Raw genomic sequence first — 20859 nt, 5'->3', positions numbered from 1 at the left:
TCATCAGAAAACCCATTTTACACTTCCAGTAGAGAGTCCCAGTGACGCCACTTCCATTTGCCTCTATCTTTCAAAAAGGCCAGTCTATGGCGAAAAAGAAATTATTTTCTGGTCCCGGTTGACTTGTACCTTAAATTACCCATATGATGTTTGTCAATTTAAAAGACAATTTTTCATGTAAAGACATTTTCAGTTTGTTTCGTAACTATTGAATTACAACATTGTGAAAGATCGTAATTCCAACGACTATAACTAGCTTCTACAAACCCATCAGTCGCGCTAGTGACGTTAGCTCATTCACAGCCACACTAGATTGTAGCATACCAGCAACAGGTCTTATTTGGGCTTTTCTTGCCTTGATGAAAATACCATGAGTCAGAGGATTAAACACATCAGGTAAGTTGTATTCGTCCATAGACTGTACATTAGATACTGTTAAGTGACATAGCAGGCAGCAAGATGCAACCGTTAACTAGCATAACCATAGACTGTATATATATATATACAGTCTATGAGCATAACAGCTAATCTTATCGTTAATTACGTTGGTGACGTACATCGTTCGAGTCGAGAGATGTAGTCCACTGAGCGGATTCGCACAAAACCAACATAACTTTTGAAGTCTATCGAACAACAGTACTTTCTTGACGTGAAAAATTATCTTTTAAATTCACACACATCATATGTGAAATTCGTGACACAATTCAAACTGGACCAAAAAATAATTGTTATCTCTCCATTAACTCCCGTTCATATTTTTTTGAAAGATAGGTCCCTTGTAGCGGAAGTAAAACGGAAGTCACTGGCACACTCTATGTAGATGTGGTTCAAAGGTTATTCATATGATGACGTCATGGACTTGCGCAGTAAGTCAGAGGTGGCGTCTCTGTAGTTATTCCTATGAGTTATTCCAGAAGACGATTCCTATGATTAAACATAACGTTAAGAATATTCGTTTATTGCAAAGTTAGTTTAGGTGTAACGTGCACTACCTTGTTTGAGAAAAGGTAAGTTCTGCCCGGCTGGCCAGAATAAAATTCGCCTCAGGACAGGACGAATTCATGGCTGGCTAGCTAGCTAATTAGCTACTTAGCCCTTACCAGCAAGTAATTTTCTCAAATAAAGTTTGCATTCTTGCTGGATCAGTAATAGGCAAAAGACCAAGTTACAGCAGTGCATGGCCTGTATTTTTACAAACTGACATTATCTACAAACAACCACTGACCTCAACAGATATGACCGATGCCTAACCGACGTCTGCGTTAACTTTACGCGTTAACCTGGCTAGCTAGACCAACGGTAGTTGTTTCGAATGAAGCCTGTCCTAGGACAAAACACTTTTTCCATTTCTGGTTACCAAAAAGTGTCTCTCCGTCCAAACAATAAACAACGAGATATGCCACTGTGGTTGTTTCACGTTGTTAGCATGTGTTACGGTCTAGCAAGTCAAGCAGTGACGTGACGCTGAAATTACTTTTTTTTCTGGAGACAATACCTAACGTCTGGTGGCAGCTAGGGTTTGTTGAGGTCCTCATCTTTCTATAGCGCAAAGCCTACGTCAAAGCATCTCAAGTAAGTCTACAATAATTGTTTTCACTCCTCTCTGGTTAAGACATTTGATTTTGATGCACTGCCTTGGTGACAAAAGCAACAGCATTGGCTGGGTTGGTATGATCTCCATTTGCTTGGCGATGTTTAATAGAACAGCACTATTGGGCAGGAAATTATGTGTTTTAACCCTTCTTCTTGAGTCTACAGACCATCCTGACCTAAGCTGTTACGAAATAAGCTTTGACAGGGGTATTTGCGTCTGCTGTGTTGCACACACGTTGTTTGACAAGGCTATACTTGTCAGAGATTATGTCCTAGAATAAAATTTCAGATCAGAATCAGATTTGCTGAGTGTAGACCAGTAGGCCTAACCACACCAGCAAAACTGCTCTCTGTTTCTTCAAACTGGATCTGCACAGATGTGTATCCATGTTGTGGTTTCTTGACATGCGTTATTGAATTGCCTTGGGGTAGTGTTCCAAAGATGATCCTTTGTCATTTTGAGTTTGAGAGAACAATGTGAGTCAAGAACCATTGTACCATCAATACACAAACCGTTAAGTAGGTGTGGTGGTGAATTGAGTCATCTTGCCATGCTATGTCAGGAGTCAGCCTGATGGGGCCATATGTGGACTTGTGTGCATGCATATTGCACTATGTGGATGAAACCATAGGAGAATTTCTTTACACAATTGTGTTTGTGCATTAAATACATTCCTAAGCAACCCCATGCAGTGTGAAGAGTTTAGACCATCAAAGAAAAACAGCAATGTTTGGGTTGCGCATGTGCTTGTCAGGTTACTTGAAAATGTAGGTGGGGGACTTGCTTGCACAAACCTTTATTACATAATTATTATTATCCTGCAGGTAGATGAGTCATCTCCAAATGCTGTTCTGTTGTCATCTCTTGATCACTTAAGATGCTCTCTCTGGAATCACTTTTGATGCTCTTGTGTTGACATGGTTCGTCCGTCCCTTTTCAGCATATTAGGGAGGATCAGGGTACCAGTCCCATGAAGGTTTCGTCAAAGATTTGCGCTCTGCTTCTGATGCTTGGCATCTAAGTTGCACTATGCCTGCAGCTACTGTGGATCATAGCCAAAGAATATGCGAGGTTTGGGCTTACAACCTGGATGAGGAACTGAAGAGGATCCGGCAGGTCATCCGTAAATACAACTATGTTGCTATGGTTTGTTGATGGAATCCCTTTCACCTTTTTCACAGCTGTGTGTAGGTGGGTCAAACTGAGACTAACATTTGTTTTTCTTTGTGTTTCTGAAGGATACAGAATTCCCTGGAGTTGTCGCCAGGCCCATCGGAGAATTCCGGAGCAATGCAGACTACCAATATCAGCTCCTGCGTTGTAATGTTGACTTGCTTAAGATAATCCAGTTGGGTTTGACCTTCATGAATGAGCAGGGTGAATATCCTCCTGGAACATCAACATGGCAATTCAACTTTAAGTTCAACCTCACGTAAGTTCCATGTTCTCATATGACACTCTAAAAGTCAAGGTCTCCACTTAGCACTTAGCTTAGCTATAAATAGCAAATATACATACTTTCCCTCTACCTACTAATGGCTTCAATCTGAAAGACATTTTATGTCTATTTAGCAGTAGAGCCCTGGAATTTGATGTTTGTAGTCAATTATCTTGTGCCAATTATCGTGTAGCCAATTATCATATGCATTTAAGGTCAGTATCACTGATTATTGAGAAATGTGTTGTGTCATTGAAAGTGGTGGTCAAAGAGGTAGAATACTTTTATTTATTTATGTTTTTAAATATGACTGCAATGTGATTCAGATGGAGTAACCCCATCACCACTGATCCCATGCCCACCTTTTGGCAGTTTTCATGATGTCGGTGGGTGTAGTCCAACTCAGAGCTTGGTTTGAACTTGCATTGTAATGCTCAGTCGTCTACTGTGCTTTTGTCATTGCAGAGAAGATATGTATGCACAGGACTCCATAGAACTTTTGACTACATCTGGTATCCAGTTTAAGAAGCACGAGGAGGAGGGCATTGAGACCCTGTACTTTGCAGAGCTGCTCATGACATCTGGCGTGGTGCTCTGTGAGGGCGTGAAGTGGCTGTCATTCCACAGGTCAGCCAACTTCCACCAACACTCAAAATAGACCCAGTTCCTACAAGGAAGTAGCAAACATTTCACCAAAATTCAGTATTTCACAAACTTTGCCATCTTAATTATGCTCTTAACATAATCTAGTTATTCTCTGACTCCATGCCTTTTTACAAATATATTATTTGTTCTGTTTAGGAATGCTGTGTCAGTCTATTTTGTGTTTATTTTTAGAACAAAACTATACACTTAAAACATTTTTTTAACTTTTTTTTTAAACGTGAATTTGCTTTTATGTAAGGTCAAGTTTTTATTTTGCCCTTGTGTGTTTTGCAGTGGTTATGACTTTGGTTACCTAATCAAAATCTTGTCCAACTCCAACCTGCCAGAAGAAGAGGCTGACTTCTTTGAGATCCTTCGTCTGTTCTTCCCTAGCATCTATGATGTAAAATACCTCATGAAAAGCTGCAAAAATCTTAAGGTATGAAACTATCAGGGTTCTCTCGGGTCATGGAATTTCTGGAATATCATGGAATTTTGGAAAGTCTATTCCAGACATGGAAAGTCAGGGAATTTTATAATTTTTGGTGCAAAGTCATGGAATATCAGGGCATTTTGTTGCAGCAGTTTAAAACTTACTTGCCAAAAGACATTGATACAAATATATTTCCACGCAAAATTGGTGTATACCTGGTTATTAGCTTTACTGTTTGCTTGAGTAGGCCAACTTTGTTTATTCAATGCCCATTTATTCATCTCCCGCTCTAAAAAAGTAAAAGATTCTTGAACACTACGTGGCTGCTCTGAAATCATTGGTCGGTATATTGTACCATTCATTATATAGTAAGTCATGGAAATTCAGGTTTTTTGTCAGGGAAAAGTCATGGAATTTTACATTTGATTTAGAGTGGGAACCCTGAACTATTTTTATTTACTTTAAATGTGACAAATCGATCAATACCATTATCAACATACCTTTCTGTAATGTCTGAAAATATGTGTGTGGAAGCTACTGTTTTAACAGCGTTTCTTTGACAGCATTAATAGTTTTTGATACTGCACCATTATGAGCTTGATTGACAGCTGTAAATATGATTGACAGGGAGGCCTTCAGGAGGTGGCGGAGCAGCTAGAGCTGGAGAGAATTGGACCCCAGCATCAGGCGGGATCTGATTCACTTCTGACCGGAATGGCTTTCTTCAAAATGAGAGAGGTATGTGCTGTCAATGGACTCCAAAGCTGACAACAACAACTCTTACTAGGAATTATGAGTAGCATTGTATTCATATCTAAAAGCAAACACTGAGGTTGTGTAGAGTGTGTATACAGTAGATGTTTTAATTACACCCATTTGTATACATCTCAACCAGCTCTTTCTGGTTTCTTGACTAGCATTTCGTGGATTCCATATGACGACCGCTGTACCCATTGTACACGTTCTCTTATGTCGCAGATGTTTTTTGAGGACCATATAGATGACGGCAAGTACTGTGGTCACCTGTATGGGCTTGGATCAGGCTCTTCCTATGTCCAGAATGGCACAGGTAATGCCTATGAGGAGGAGGCCAATAAGCAGCAGTCATGACCTCCTTGTCCCCTTGGACCTCCACCTCTTCTTCCCAGGACCTCACCTCCATCTTGTCCGATCCTCGTGAAATATCTCCACGGTAGCGTGAAATATCTCCACCGATGAAGGCATTGTATGGTTTAGTCGGCAACGCTTTTTTCCCGGAACCTTGTATTTACAAGGTTGGTCAACAAACGAATTGACAAGGAAAAGTCGGTGCCTGCTCCACCCCACTGCAAACACTGTCTGGAACACCATGATCAAGCATTTCATGTTATTTTCTGTGAAAGCTCCTTGAAATTGCTTATGGGTTTATTTGAACTTCACATGCAGAGCACCATATAAGCACCAGTTTATACTTTTGTTAGTTACATTTTTCTTAAAAGTAAATATTTTGCACTTTAAAGCTATCGTCAGACTTGTATGAAAAGCTACAAGGAACGATTTCCCTTGGTTGCCTTCTCTTTCTTACCATTTGTTTCAGTCTATTCGTTGAAGAGCAAAGGAGTGACTAGGGTACATAGTGTTCTAGTTCATGTTCTCCCCCAACAGATCTCAGCCTTAATATCAGCTACATTGTTTCCTTCTTTAGATTTTAATTTATTACATTTTATTATTTGTGTCAATCATTTGATAGCTGAATAACACTACTTTATGTTGTTGTGCTCTTCCCTGATGATAGGATTATGTCCATGCTCTCTTATTTGATAGACTATTTTATGGACGGATCTTCCATTCATACAGAAAAGGAGACAATGACAGGCTGGTGGGGCACTGATTTTACTGTTTACTATGGGGTGTGCACCAGTTTTACAGTATGGGATGTGATTCCTAACTGCCATTAGTAAAAACAAACAAAAAAAAGATATTTTTTTCACAGCTATAGTCCATTTTTATGTTAAGGAAAAGTTGATGTAAGGTTTTTGTAGTGTTTTAGTAAGAAGAAGAGCTCAAAGCCTTTTATTCATCGAAGAAATAATGCATAGAAGTAATCTTATCCCGCCAACCTAATATCAGTGGAATCCTTTTTACTTGCATTGCGGATTGTTGAACTCTGCGCAAAGTGTTTTTTTTCTTCTTTCTCTGACTCGTTTTTTTGTTTGTTATTTAAAACTCTGTGTTGCCTACCGTAGCACTGCTGCACGAGCTGCAGGTGTTGAAATAAATGCTGTGTTGAACAGTAGCCCACGTTTCTCTAACGGCATGAGTGACTTGTGTTCAGTTGTGCATGGGCTCAGCCTCTTTATCATTTGTTGGCTGCCAGGTGTGGCAGATAACAGCGACCTCAGCACTTAACAGCTTTTATCTTCCTGTGAGGGATGATCTGAATTTGATGTATTTTTGTTCATGAACAGCAGAGGCGGTGGGTCAGTTTCTTTGATTGATTGGAATGCCTCCTGCATCAGTGTAAACATCCATGGATTTGAAGTAGGGTGTACAGAAACTCGCAAGCCTGAAAGCCTGACCTTTTTTGGGACGTTTTTTTCTGATGTGACTTGGAAGATCGGCTTGCATGTGTATTGTTGCAGTTGGGATCTTGCTAGAAAAATCATAATGTGATGATAGTTAATAGCGATATCTATTATTTTAGTTTCCTGCAACCCTGTTTCTAGTCTCAGTGGATGACACGTATATCAAGAAGCAGAGCCATGGATGATTCCACACATTTTTTTTTAATGTTTGAGGTGAGGCTACTGATAGTTTGGTGACTTCATTTATGTCTAAAAGGATTCATCTTAACGAGGATATGCAACATAAAGGGTGAGTTTTTAGAGCTTTTGTAAATAAAAGCTTTGTTTCTTTTTCTAACACATTAACTGAGCATGTAAACTTTGTATGTGTATTTGTAGACATTTGTTTTATAGAAATACAAGAAAAGGCTAGAAAACATTGTTTGTTATCACATTGTGTGGAGTGGAATACATTTGAAAAGACATTCTGACATCAATAGGACACCACTTTATTTGTGTAGCACCTTTTATGCATAAAGGACAACGCGTTTCATAAAGAACATAAGTAGCAGAGACAGACATTTAAAAGACATATTATTGGCAGCAATTTTCACAATAAAAATAGTTGACAGAAATAATTAAGTTGCAATATTATACATTTTGAAAACTAAAGAAAATATAGAAAGGGTAATACCATATATAATATTTGAAAATTCATTCATTAGTAAGCAATGTTGTGAACAATGCAAACAAAAGGCAGCTCTTGCAATAGTAATAAGCATTATGTGAATCGACTATTAAAGAGCAAAAAGTGCTAACTACGACTATATTTGATGATCTAGAGCAGCATTAATAGATATTATGTCTTTGATCATGATCACATCAAATTTGCATAAGGGTAGAGTTTTAGCACATTATATTGTATAACAGTAGTAAATCACATATTATATCAGATATTCCAAGATGTTGTGTCATAGAGACATCATTTGAACATGCGAACATGTCATTTTTTTACAGTTGTTTTCCAAATAGCTTCGTAAACATGGTCACCAAATTTAAAAAGTGGAATTGATCATATATAATATCTTCAGGATAACAAATAACATTTAGCCTCATGATGAGAATACTACTATAGTTTAAGGATACACAGATGACAGGAATTTCTCAAAATCTCTGCAGAAACCACTATGCTGCTGACAAATGCTTTGTTTACATACACATTAGGCATTAATGAAACTGGTACTGTATAGATGTGGTTTAGAAAGAAGTGGGTTTTTTTTTACTGAGGGGGCTGTTAATAGCAATAGCTACGTTTTTTTTCTCAAAGAAGAAAATAAGAATGAGGAGATCCTCATAAAAAGGGACTCCACTGCACAGTATTACCAACCCTGCTACCAAAAAACCTGTTTGGGATTAACTTTGATAGCCGAAATTATTGTAGCTATACATTACTGTGAGGTAGTAAATTTCGCCAATGTGAACAGAATAAAAATAAATGACATTTGTATGTAGCGCAGATACATTTTGGTAAACTAAGTGGTATAAAGCCAATATTATGATGTTAATATATATATATATATATATATATATATATATATATATATATATATATTTTAAATCACCCAGTCATAGTGGTGTTGGGTCACCAAAGGCATCATTGAAGACAGCAGCAGTGTCTTATAATATAATAATCTTTAGTGTTCAAATCTAGTTACCCTTGGGGTCATATTCACTCAACCAAACGAGAGTCCAGCCCTTAATCAAAACTTCAGATGTTTACTTGATCATATATGCAAAGGTTTTTGTCTATTCAAGATTAAGATATTCAGTGCAAGTTACCCAAATAATTCACTATTAGCATATTAAAAAAGAATTTCTAAGCAATACATCTGTAACTGATACAATGTATTTCTTACATATACAGAAACAAAGCTTGACCTTTCATAGTAACCAAAGCACATTGTTCAAACAAATACCATACAATGCACATTTATGAAAACAATCCATACATTTGGCCCAAAACTACATTGACTTAGAATCAGTAGAGTTTTCAAACATTTCAAACAGTATTTGTATTCCTTAAAGCAGGGTTAAAATGATAGGGGATTGTAGCAGGTGAATCAAGCATTCACATGTATTCAATTGTTTTATTTATCAAGCATGTTATATTTAACCAGACATGGCAGAGTAAACATCCTGATTACAAAAATACTGAAATGTACAAAACAAGTGTCAGATACATACTCTTATGCTTCATAAGGTAGGCCTATGGCACCAACTTCTTATTAAATTTAGTGATATGCCAACTTATGCTGGAGTTGCAGTGGAGGAACCTGGTTACTAATTACATTAATTGAACACAGATAATTTGATCCTAAGGAGCTCTGAAAGCTTCATTTCAGATGCCTTTGTGGAATGGTTATGAATATACTAACAGCCTTAAATTGTTTCACAGGGTTATATAGCCAGGTATATCTGTTTTTGGTATTGCATGACAGTTAGCAAACCAATGTAGGCTTCCCCTTTTTGCGCCATTAAGCCACAAAGTGTTTGGTGTATGTTGTTCTATTGGTAACCACTGTCCAATTTTGTTATGTTAAATCTGGAATAATTAAGCTCCTAGGAATATTCGGATTTGCTTCAAAATACTTTTCATGCATATTTTCGGAGAGTAAAACATCACTAAGAGATTGAAAATGTGGGGGGAATTTTCCAATAACCAATGTCAACCCTGTTCTTCCTTATTAATAAATAAACATGTTCACACTTGTCACTGTTAAAAAAAAATTCCATTCCAGCCAGTACATAAAGTCACAAGTTTATAAATATCTTGTAAGACATTCAAAATGGTCTTAACCTGTCCTTCCTACCCATTGTAAGGATGTAAAAGTCAAGAGCACTGGTCTGTCCCCTCTGATACCTCCCTAGTAAATTGACATGCACCGTAATGACAGCTAGGAGGTGCTAAAGAGAACAGTGACAGCCTTAGGACCTCTAGGAAGTCATTTGAATTATATGCAGGGCATGACCATTACAACAAATCCAATGGTCTACTGTGCTTTTGTAATCGCAACTGGTGTTTTTTTTTTTTTTTTTGCATTAGCTGAACCACATGACCAATCCTGGTTCAAAGAACTGAACAAGGTCACCAAGCACTCCATCTTTAGGCAATTCATTTTCCATTCACAAACCAACTTTCCGGCCCTTTTGAGAGTTTGTACTTGAACATTCAGCAGACTTAAAAACTACATGCATTAACATATCTCTGTCCTAGGCATTCAGAACACTTGTGTTACTGCACTGTCTGACAGAAAACAACTGGTTTTCAGATTTATATAAGGACACAATATTGATCGAGCCAGAAGCATGGTGGTCCGTAAGCTCTGGTGACCAAAACAGCCCTTGGTGGGGTGCATTGTACTGGAGTAACTTGTTCAAAGCGCATGGGTTACAGTACAGTACCATTGTCCCAACAACACATCAGGTAGGCACTCGTGTTGTAGGACCTTGTGTTCTGTCCACTTACTGGGACCTCGTCTGTAGAGAGAAAGAACAAAAACCTGCTCATGAATATTCAGTTTATCGATTAGTTCAACACATTAGCACAGAATTTACTTTTGAGTTTTTTTTAAGTGTGTAAGTATATGCACATTTCACAAACCTTTCACAAGGAAAATCCACACATTTTCCATTTACACTTCATTTTCTAGTGTCATAGCTGGATTTGGTGTACCTAAGGAATGGGAAAGGAGGAGACTTAAACAGTTAAGGATTAGTGCTATAAAGCTCTAGTATAGTATGCTTAGCATGAATCAACAAGTGGCCTTGGAATAGGGAGGGGAAAGTAAAAACCAGTGGTTTCATTCCTATCAAAGAGCAGCTCCAATGTTAAGTACCATAGACTTAGTTTTCAAAAAAACATTATGAAGCCAAATCAGACCCTATTTTGCCTTCTTTTAAAAAAACGAAATTGCTCCTTTCGTTTCATGAACGGACTACACCTAATAGTCACGTGAAGCGGCCAAACTGGTGACGTCACATGCAACTGTCGTTCATTATCACCATGTTACAAAAAAACTCAAAACAATTCATACTGGTCCTAAAAATAAAGTACGACCACTAGAACCAATAGTGGTGGCCCCAAAAAAAATGAGCTATGTAGAATCCCATCAACTCCGCTATGCTCTAGGAATGCAACCAGCAGGGGGCGATGACATTACTTTCCCTCCCTATGTGGATGCTTTTTTTTATCTAACCAAAAATACACTGTTATTTACACAAACTATATATCTAGTAATACAGCAAAATGTGTCATCACTGGTGGTGTTAAATCAAGAAAGAAGTTAATTTAACTCTCAAAGATCCCTAATCAAAAGTATGCCAATACATGCACTGTATGGTGGTTGTACATAATCATGCTGGACGGCTACTGCAAGACAACAACTTGTACATGGTGTCTATTTATCAGGGCAATAAGAACGGCTAGAAATAGAACTGGCTATGACTGCATGTGACTGTTCTGATGATTCTGTTCTACGAAGGCTGCTCTTGGATCCAATCATGTGAGTACAGAGAACAACTAAGAGTTTGTGATATCATTTGTTTTAGCCCAGAGCCCTCTGAATGACCTACATCAGCATTCAGTAAGCTAAGCTCTATGTCCGACAGGCTCCATAAAGGCCAGTGGGTGGATATCCGGCTGCTGTCCTCTCACCAGTCCGCTCTCGGTCCTCAGGTCCGTCGCTCTCTCGAAACGACTCGCCACTGTGGACCAGCCGACTCTGAGACTCTCTCAGTGGCTTGGCAGGGAACTGGTGGGCCTCTCCACCACTGCTGAAGACAGTAGAACACATTAGGTGCTGTTTCACCAGGACTAACAGGATGGAGTTAGATGATCACTTTCACTTGTCTACCAAGCCAGACGGACTTTAATAACTAAGCATATTTGTGCACTATGCTCGAATTAGCTGGTAACATTCTTTGATCACAGATGTGTTTCCTTAGTACATTAAGATCTAGCAGCAATGTTGTAAGATGAATTATGTGTACTAAATTATGTACATAATGTGAAAATAGTGACTACCCCAAAAAAACAGAGTGGGAGACCATTGCTGTGTGTGGAGTTTTGAGTGCTGACAGACCTTTTGTTGGGAGGGCTTTGGCTAGGAGGTGTAGAAGGCTGTTCAGGGTCCTGGTTGTTTACGAGACAAGTAGGGAAGGCGCAGCCATCTCCTAAACTGCATGTGATCATAACCATTAAAAGAAAGCACAATAGATCTCCTAAACTGCATGTGATTATAACCATTAAAAGAAAGCACAATAGATCTCCTAAACTGCATGTGATTATAACCATTAAAAGAAAGCACAATAGATCTCTGCCACCAACATCACAGTCAAGCAACATGAGAGGATGTCATGTCATGTACATTATTGATGTTACTGTCTGGCTACTCACAGAGCAAACAACACCTTACTGCAACATCCAAACAGGGACCATATATTCCAATCATTTAACACTTAACCAAACATCCAGACATAATAAGTGTTGGCATTCATATATTCCTGATATGAACAGGTTCCTTCTTTATGTGTTGAAGCTGTGCAACAGTTATAACAAGTTTTAATTGGAATAATGTACCAGCACCAGAACAGAGTTTGAAGCCATTATTTTAAGGCACAACAGCTACTTTGTGTAATTCACAAGGCGTTTTTTTAAGGTGAATGTTGCAAGTGCAATTTCTCACAAAGCCATAGTCCTGAGGTCCCCTAATAACACCATCAATCTCCCACTTTTTAATGAAAGCAAAAAAAATGACATTCTTTAAAATGAAAGCCACTCGTACCATATTTATATACTTTTAATATTGATTAAGTGATAAATGGTGCCATTTTCCTTTCCAGAACAATTCAGCAGTTGTTAGGCTTTAACAATAAGTTTGAGTAGGTTCATTCAATTTTGGCTGAGATATCCATTTACCTGTTAAAAGTAGTAAGAGACAACTTTTCTACACTTACCTTGAAAATACGGGTACTGGCCAAAACTTCTTCTCATCACCAAAGACCTGGCGGAAGTTCTTGCTGATGCCCAAACTGAAGCCATTTTTGTCAGGTCCGTGACAGAACGCAGGCGCTCGGACAGCCTCTGAAACCAAATGATACTTTTTATCTTTACACTGTTATACTACTTACGCAATTTATATGATCATGTCAATAATGTACCCCTACTTAATGGATAATGTGGAATATGGCAAAAAAAACATTTATGAAGATATTCCATCAGTGAATAATATTTCATTTTTCCATTGTATCCGTCCTTAATTGATTGTTTTATTTTATGTATAGAAATATGTTATGTACACATTGATAACTATAAAACAATGATGGTCAGTGTGACTCACCAAGAGTTGACCTGTTTTTGCAAACCAGCCAGCAGTGATAGGCAAACAGTGCTGCCAGACTGACAGAGAACATAGAGGCAGCAAAGAACAAGAACATAATGTGGAACTTGGCTTGGGTGTCTGGCAAACCACTCTGTGAAATGTCACAAACAAAAATGGAAAAATCGATCAAACATTTGAATAAGACAGAAGGCACATTTGAACTTTATGAACATTTTTGAATATTTTTGCCAATTACCAACTAACAAAGATAATAGCATAACAGTAACTGCATACTGGCATAAACAAGACCTGAACTATTGGTGGGCTTTAATCAAGACATTCAGTCACTGAGTGACAACTGAGTCAGTGTCAGTTCCTGTTTAGGTTCCCAAATGTTTGATTAAAATTCCCCTCATTTTCAGACTTCATGCACTGTTCCAAAGTAAAAGATAAGATAAATCTACTGCACTGTAAACTACAGTAATGCTACACTGCAGCCTATAAGAAGCGCAGATTATATTGACTACTCCCTACCAAATATTCGTTCAGCCGATCATGTATTTTACCACCAGCCTGTGAGATAAATCACCATTGTTAACAGAAAGCACAAAGAAGGGAATGATCTTATTGATACACACGTAACCTAACTACCACACATACAATCCTCCTCAATATCAAGAGTACCATCATCCAGCAATTCTAAACATACCATCCAGAATTTGATGAAGTACTGTAGGTCTGTTGCAGTGATGAAAAGGCAATAGAGTAAAGAGTACGCCAGAAACAGCATGAAAAACTTGTAGTTGGAGAAGCCGACACAATTATTCACCCTAGATTTTAGAAAAGAAAGAAAAATGAGTGGGTGTGAATCCATAGTGCAAGTAACAACACACAGGAACAGTAGGCAAAGATTCATGGAAGCTGCATCTAATTGTCTCAATTTAAGCTAGTGTCTCTTAGGACAAAGTAATTATCATAAAATACTGCAGTGAGAGAAGGTGGGTAGTGTTAGTGTTTTAATGATAACCTCAATGCAAACAGGTCAGTCTTAACAACAAAAGAAGTCTATTAACAGTAATGGTTTACACACTGAAGTAGTGCTCACCATGGGCAGTGGTGATCCATCTTCAAGATGCACCTACAGAAACAACAGAGGCATGGGGTGATTGGGAAGAGTAATCAACACAATCGATACAGCCAAATTAAATTCAGATCAGGCATGTGGAAGGTCATACTTATCACAGACTGAGCAGTGGTGACATCGGTCTGGCTTCACCAAAATGCAGCGGTCGCAAAAACGAATAGCTGAAGAGAAGCCAGATTTGTTCAGTTATCAATCAACCCAACCTACCTCATCTTATAGGTCAACAAGTGACGATGTAGAAATGCAAACAGAATAAACATGAGCATTAAACATGCAGTCCGCAGGGACACATTAGAAGGGAGTGTAAATGTAAAAGGCAGAGTCAGCAAATTCAGAGGAAGTGGTGTGTTTTAATACACATGCTCCTAATAAACACCCGGCCAAGACTGCAAGACATGATGTGAGAACAAAGGTCCCAAACACAACAGGAGACTGGTGTTTACAAACACTGGTGTGTGCATATTGGGAAACTGCTTGATGTTGGAGTCTACAGATATGATTTGTACCTCCTGACATTGTGCGCGTGTAGACAGGTAAATCCTTGACAATCCTTCTCAAAATCTCTTGTTGAGACTCTCCTCGGTCCACTCTCTCCAGAAGCTCTTTGTCAGAATACGACAGATGAAACTGTTGATACACATACATATGGACATGGTGCACTGTATACTTGGTGTATTTATATCGCATGATCAGGACCTTGCAGTGGTTATTCCTGTTTTATTATTGGAATTCAAGTGGAGCTTCTGCCTGTAGACGTCTAACTGGCAGGCAAATAAATGATATCAAGAGAGGCAACAATATTCAAGAGAGGCTCAGTAACATGTTATGGGGAAGAACAACTGCTGCATAGCCACATCAGCCACAGTCTCCTTGGACAGACTCATGACAAATAACTCATGTCCAGTCCAAGTAATATAATGAGTCTATTCATAACTAACGGTTATGAATAGACTAAGCAAAATGCTGATACATTTGAGAAATGAAAACCGTTTTCTTCACTTAAAGAATATACTTCTGAGTCCTGTTTAACAACTCCCCTGATTATGCCAATCTTCGTTCAGAGTAAGCAGACACAAACTCACCTCTTTCAGAGGATGCATGGGCTTGGTGTAGATGGTTTGCCAGTATGCCCACACAAACATGATGAAGAAGAAATGATATGCCAGGAGGTAAACAACTGAAATGAGAGAATAGCAATAGTGAGACACTGAATAAAACATGTCTCAGGGCTGCTACCACTGAACTCAGCTCAATCTGTTTTTATCTCAGTGTGCAAAAGCTTATCAATTACTAATTTTCAGTTACCGGTACATAAAAAACAGTGGACAATGTTGCTTTCAAGGTTCGTTCTGAAAGCTATCAATGCATTCAAATGCGCAACTTTCATAAGCAAAATATCTTCTTTATCAGTGGGATTCCCTGGTTGCAGAACAACAGACAACCAAGAGTTTTCCCTGCAATAAATCCCAAAATTGCATAATCAATCTAATATGGTAGATCGTTGACTAGGTGGAACTACCCTGTGAAAAATATGTATGACACATTTGCTGACATGAGAACCCTACTATTGTCAGATGCTGAAATAGGAGGACTTAAAGCACTCATCCAAGAATAGTCAAACTTGTTTGTTCTTCAAGTTCCAACTTTGTATGGCATCATGCTCGAAACTCGAAATGTAATACAAATGCACTTACTTTTCTCACCAACATTTTCGATTGATGCTGGAAATAAAGGGGGGGGGGGGGGGTCAAAAGATCAGAAGACACAATTACAGAGAGACAACGCATGTAATGTTTAGATTTACTATCCATCTTTTGTCTAACAGCTATCATAACTGTACCCCATCAGCATGCAGTGCACATGTCAAACTATTGGAAGTCATGGCCATTGGTTTCTTTGGAAGTTGCTGAATTAGTCTGACAATTTTAGAACTTTTAGTTGCTAATTAAGGATCCCCTGAGAGTCGAAGAGGCATTTTTTTTCTCAGACCATCTGTCTTTGTGGTACCAAACAGACTGCTAGCTCCTGTAAGCATAACAACAGAGCAGGTATTAGAGCAGCTTTCTTTTTATAACTACTCAATATCAATTAAGATGTTGCCATGACAATGTATCAAAACCCATATGGGTCATTCTATGAAACAGGTTCCATTTGCATCCACAACATTTAAGTGTTTCTAACAATTTAAGGGTTCTTGTTAACAGGATGTACAAGAAAATACTATTCTTAAAGAGTATCACACTATTTTTAACCATTTTTCACAAGTGCATGGCCATTTCCATGTGTCCAGGTTGACCGACATGACATTTACATCTAAAATATCACCACGTAAATGTTATATTCTTATCAACTGTTGTTATTTTCCAGATGACATTAGACATACTTCAGAATAAAATCATGTTTTTTGGTAAATATGTTATTATTTTTTTGCGTCCCCTGGTTTGACTTACCACCCTGTCACATTAACTTGTTTTGTCTGTAAATACTGAAAAAACAACAAATAAGCAATGTAAAAGAAAGTCAAGAGAATGAAAATAATGTCATTTCATTTCAAGTAACTGTTCCTTGAAATTAAATTACATTATTTTCATTCTCTTGACATTCTTTTACATTGCTTATTTGTTGTTTTTTCATTACTATGAGTGGGTCCGTCAAGCTTAATCCAACCACCCGTCACGCAAATTAGATAGGAATAACTGTTCTTCATTGCTAAGCAAACTCCATTTCTAATTGGAGGCATGTATGTTAAGTCAACTTGACCATTATTGGATAACTACAGCCATTTTATCATCAAGTGTACCACCACGTCACATACCACCCCGTCACATTTATTATATTTCAATCCATTATATTTCAATGTGAAAAAATATATTTTTTGGAGAGTGATCATGTCTTTAATGCTGTGGATAAAAAGTAGTTTACCTTAGATGAAAATGTTGGAAATTGCACCTGTTTTATAGAATGAGCCATATGCATGGTCATTTAATTTGTATCAGATAACTCTTTTAAACAACAGTTTGTAGTTATTTGTAATCATATTACTGGACATACAGACCACCAAGAAACAATTGTTCATGAGAGATTCGTTTTTGTCAATACAGTTGATTTTTAATGTTAATTTAAACAGACCCAAAGTTTAGGGACTGAATCAAAGTCAAAAGGCCCATGTTAACAAGCTGTGATTTAACATTCAGCATTCATGTAGACCAGTAGGCCTAATGCATCCTGTGGACTACTACTATAGGAACTGCTTATACTCATTTTTTCAGCGCAAGCCAGTAGACCGTGACGTGCCCTTAGAGGAGATGATTGGGTCCGCTGATGCACACAGTCCTTCAGTAAGGACATTGGCTGCTGACTAGTGTCCCAATGGCTCTCTACGTTTAGACAGCACTGGACAGAGAATCAGTCTGAGATGCTGGGATGAAGTGATGTGAGGCATTGTGGTCAGTATGTTCATTGCCAAAGGGATACAGAGCCATTAACACTCAGGCTGGACACAGGAATGAATGCCGTTGACCTATGAGCACATACTGCAGATGGCTCACTTAGTTTCATTCATTGTGAATAAAAGATTTATAAACTGATCATTAAGGCTTTTACAGTTTACAACAGTGCACAGTATACCAGTCAATGTAATACAGTATATCCAGATAAAAGTTAAAAGTATGTTTTATTATTTGATAGTAATTTCAATTTATTAGTCATATTTTTAATTTAGCCTGATATTTTCCTTGTATATTGTCAAAAACTATATATGCCTGTTCAGTTCACTGATACAGTATATACTGTAGGTATGGATACCTGTTTCACCTTTACCATATAGAGGTCAGGTTCCAGCCAACCTAACATAATAGCTTTGACTTTATACAATCTTTTTACCAGTGTGGTGAATCTCTGTGTTACACTACAATATGTGGTTGTCAAAAACTAGTATTGCTGCTGTACTGAACAACATGCATTTCAAAACTCTACTAAGTGGTTGTCCATTAAGAAATGGGTCAAGCAGAGATTGCTTGAGGTTACGTTTGACAGGAAGGCAATGAGATTAGCTTTCAGAGGGATCAGCTGACATTACACTTGTAAGCCTTTTGTACCATGGGGTACACACTGCCTAAAATCCACTGCATTTTTTAATAATGACAATGTCCCATTCAGCTGAAGCCTCTAAATCGCCAACAATGAAATATCAATTGAGACGTGAACAAATTATGATAATCATTGTTTTCAGTTGACCTACAACAATCTAGCATTCATGTACACATTCTGATCTAATTCATACTGTGCAAGAGGTAGTTTACATAGTCAGCTTTTAACGTCTTCACACCACAGCTTCGCCACTCTGAATCAGATAGGAATGCTTTCTAGACTATTTACTTACCAAAACAATTTCCCTGAGTTCATTTCTCTGTGCACATGACATGTTGCTAATAAACTGTGAGATGAGGACACAATTCAGCAGGTCTGGTCCTCCCTCTTTTTCCTCTCTCCTTCTCTTTATCATGCTCTCTCTTACACACTCTCACACACACAAATTACTTGACATTTTGCTGACAGCTTGCAATAATGAATGGGCCAAACATGAAGCCTTAAACCATTTCCTGCCCTGGGATTAGGGGCTAGCTGCTCCGAGTTGGTGTGTGCACACTCTGACAAACTGGAAGGGCTGTCTGTGGAGACTGTCTGACTGCAGCTCAGCAGAAACGCTGCTAGAGCTCAGCAGCAGCATCAGCAGTTGGTGCTGTGGGTCTCTGCTGTCCAAACCAGCGCTCACACAGGCTACACAGGGATCTCCAGCAACCAAATTCCAGTAAATGGCTCCCTAGATGTTGTTGTTGACAGTAACGGCCTTCTAAACTGACTGAGCCTTAGTTGGTGACATGCTGAGCTTACTGAGACATAGGACAATAAGATTTGCCTTTGAACGTAAGTTATGGTTACTGTCAGGCACAGAGACAGACTCCCAGATGCCTCGAGATGAGTGACCCATATGCCACCTGCTGAGATGGTATATTGATGAAGAAAGTGTATTGCAGGCTGAAGATGGAGTACTTCACATAGAGGCTGAGTGATTTAAGCACCGTTGCATTATGTTAGTGGCTGTGTAAGGTCCTTCACTATTAACTAATTTATATCCTGGCAGATGATACAGCACCACATAAATCTGCTGTGCCTTGATTCCGGAAGTGATTTTTCATCTGGACAGTGCACAAATGGCTAGTGCATGCTTTGAACACTGATGTATTGAGGAATGGAGTGCATGTTTCATGAATACTATGTAGTTTACACACCTCATGATGATGGAGCGCATCAATCAAATGAATAGATAAGATTTTACATTTTAAAGGAACACTTTTGAGTACAAATCAATAACACAACCTGCATGCTTATGTCCTATTCAAAATATCACATTTTTGGCTATGCTCACTCACTTCTCTCAAATAGAACTCTCTGAAAGTGACTCAACATTTTTTGTTGGAGCTTTCCAGATGCCATCACATGCGTTGACATATGTGCTCATGTTAACCCACTCCTGACCACTAATTTGGAAAATTAATTTAGTCGGGGTGATTCTAACAGAACGAAACGGATTTATTTTTACAGCTAACGCCAGATAGGCTACATTTTAGTATTACAAATCATCACATATTTCATATTTACAGTCTTTCGGAAATACTGGCAAACACAGCTAGGTCACAGTCTTTTGAGTGAAGAAAGAGTCTTACCAATACAAAGCTGGACAACATAGGCGTAGTAAGACCATGCCACAATTAGGGAGATGAATAAAACCGGGATCCAGTGTAAAACTCTCTTACAGCTCCGTTTAATACTGCGCGAGCCAGACGGCGCCATCTTCTACCAAGACCAATTCTGGCCTATATTAGTTATTCCTACTGTCACTGCATTATTTGTTGAGGTGCACAACGTGCAATTGACGCTAGTTCATGTTCAAGTCCTACCACTCGTCTAGTCGCCTGATCCGCGGTGCGTCGACGAGTCTCGTTTGCGGTGCAATATAACAGCGCCGCCCCTTCTCACCAAGTTGCCATGACGTTCCTGGGATGCTGTGCTACATGCACATGGGCTTAGTCAATTACAATGGACTAATACAGATGTCGATTCACTATTTCTACAAGACCTCTGCAATTTCACTGCAGTTCAAAGCTACCGTCTGAAGATGAAATTATTGTTGTGCACGGTGTGCGAGTGTGAAGAAGTGTGACATTGTCGAAAAGAAGGGCTAGATTACCCTAGTCTTAGCAGATGTTCCACAGCACTTTTTTGACCGACTACGTGCGCCCACGTAACATCAAAGAAAACGTATTAGCATATTTTGAAGTAGATAGGTCCTACTTGTGTTGGATGCAGCATGTGACATTATAGCCTACCACCGTCTTACGATGTCGAGGACAAAAATTTAAACAAAAGTAGGTTATATATTTTCAAAAAGTTAGGCCTATATTAACACAGACAAAATACTTTCTTCCATTATGGTTATGGGATTTGGCGCTTTCGTTTGCAAAACGACTTACACATAAAAACAATACAATAGTTACAATTAACAGGGAACAGTTTAAAAAAGTTGGTAAGACTACATTAAGGACAATAGCAATAATAAACAATAACGTCAATGCAATATCAATGATCAATAGCAAATGAAAATAAACATACTGTACTATGC

At 38.4% G+C, this 20859-nt stretch overlaps 2 protein-coding genes across 11 annotated transcripts; one reads left to right on the top strand and one right to left on the bottom strand.

Annotated features, from left to right (window-relative positions):
- The first annotated feature begins 283 nt into the window (after window positions 1–283).
- cnot7 (CCR4-NOT transcription complex, subunit 7) lies at window positions 284–6401 on the top strand. 7 transcript variants are annotated; one of them, XM_042074237.1, is made up of 8 exons: window positions 851–1007; window positions 1489–1572; window positions 2535–2740; window positions 2833–3026; window positions 3498–3659; window positions 3972–4116; window positions 4738–4848; window positions 5089–6401. In XM_042074237.1, the coding sequence occupies exons 3-8, from the start codon at window positions 2624–2626 to the stop codon at window positions 5218–5220; spliced, it is 861 nt and encodes a 286-aa protein (XP_041930171.1). In that variant the 5' UTR covers window positions 851–1007; window positions 1489–1572; window positions 2535–2623; the 3' UTR covers window positions 5221–6401. The 7 variants fall into 7 exon arrangements, with proteins under 7 accessions (XP_041930172.1, XP_041930171.1, XP_041930169.1 ...); XM_042074238.1 differs by lacking the exons at window positions 851–1007; window positions 1489–1572 and adding an exon at window positions 284–396; XM_042074235.1 differs by having other exon boundaries at window positions 1489–2740.
- Window positions 6402–8780: 2379 nt separating this feature from the next.
- zdhhc2 (zinc finger DHHC-type palmitoyltransferase 2) lies at window positions 8781–20185 on the bottom strand. Of its 4 annotated transcripts, none has more exons than XM_042074229.1 (14): window positions 19904–20185; window positions 15872–15898; window positions 15260–15354; window positions 14684–14804; window positions 14269–14338; window positions 14139–14171; window positions 13743–13863; window positions 13568–13606; window positions 13052–13184; window positions 12669–12795; window positions 11795–11890; window positions 11368–11486; window positions 10315–10386; window positions 8781–10190 (listed from the first exon to the last, which is right to left on the bottom strand). In XM_042074229.1, exons 1-13 carry the CDS (start codon window positions 20028–20030, stop codon window positions 10346–10348), a joined length of 1149 nt encoding a protein of 382 aa, XP_041930163.1. In that variant the 5' UTR covers window positions 20031–20185; the 3' UTR covers window positions 8781–10190; window positions 10315–10345. The 4 variants fall into 4 exon arrangements, with proteins under 4 accessions (XP_041930163.1, XP_041930164.1, XP_041930165.1 ...); XM_042074230.1 differs by having other exon boundaries at window positions 11368–11483; XM_042074231.1 differs by lacking the exon at window positions 13568–13606.
- Between the last annotated feature and the right edge of the window lie 674 nt (window positions 20186–20859).

The sequence above is a fragment of the Alosa sapidissima genome, chromosome 20 (genome assembly GCF_018492685.1).
Source record: "Alosa sapidissima isolate fAloSap1 chromosome 20, fAloSap1.pri, whole genome shotgun sequence".
NCBI classification, from domain to species: Eukaryota; Metazoa; Chordata; class Actinopteri; order Clupeiformes; family Clupeidae; genus Alosa; species Alosa sapidissima.
The sequence above is the reverse complement of the archived record's forward strand: the minus strand, read 5'-3'. Positions and strand labels throughout refer to the sequence as shown.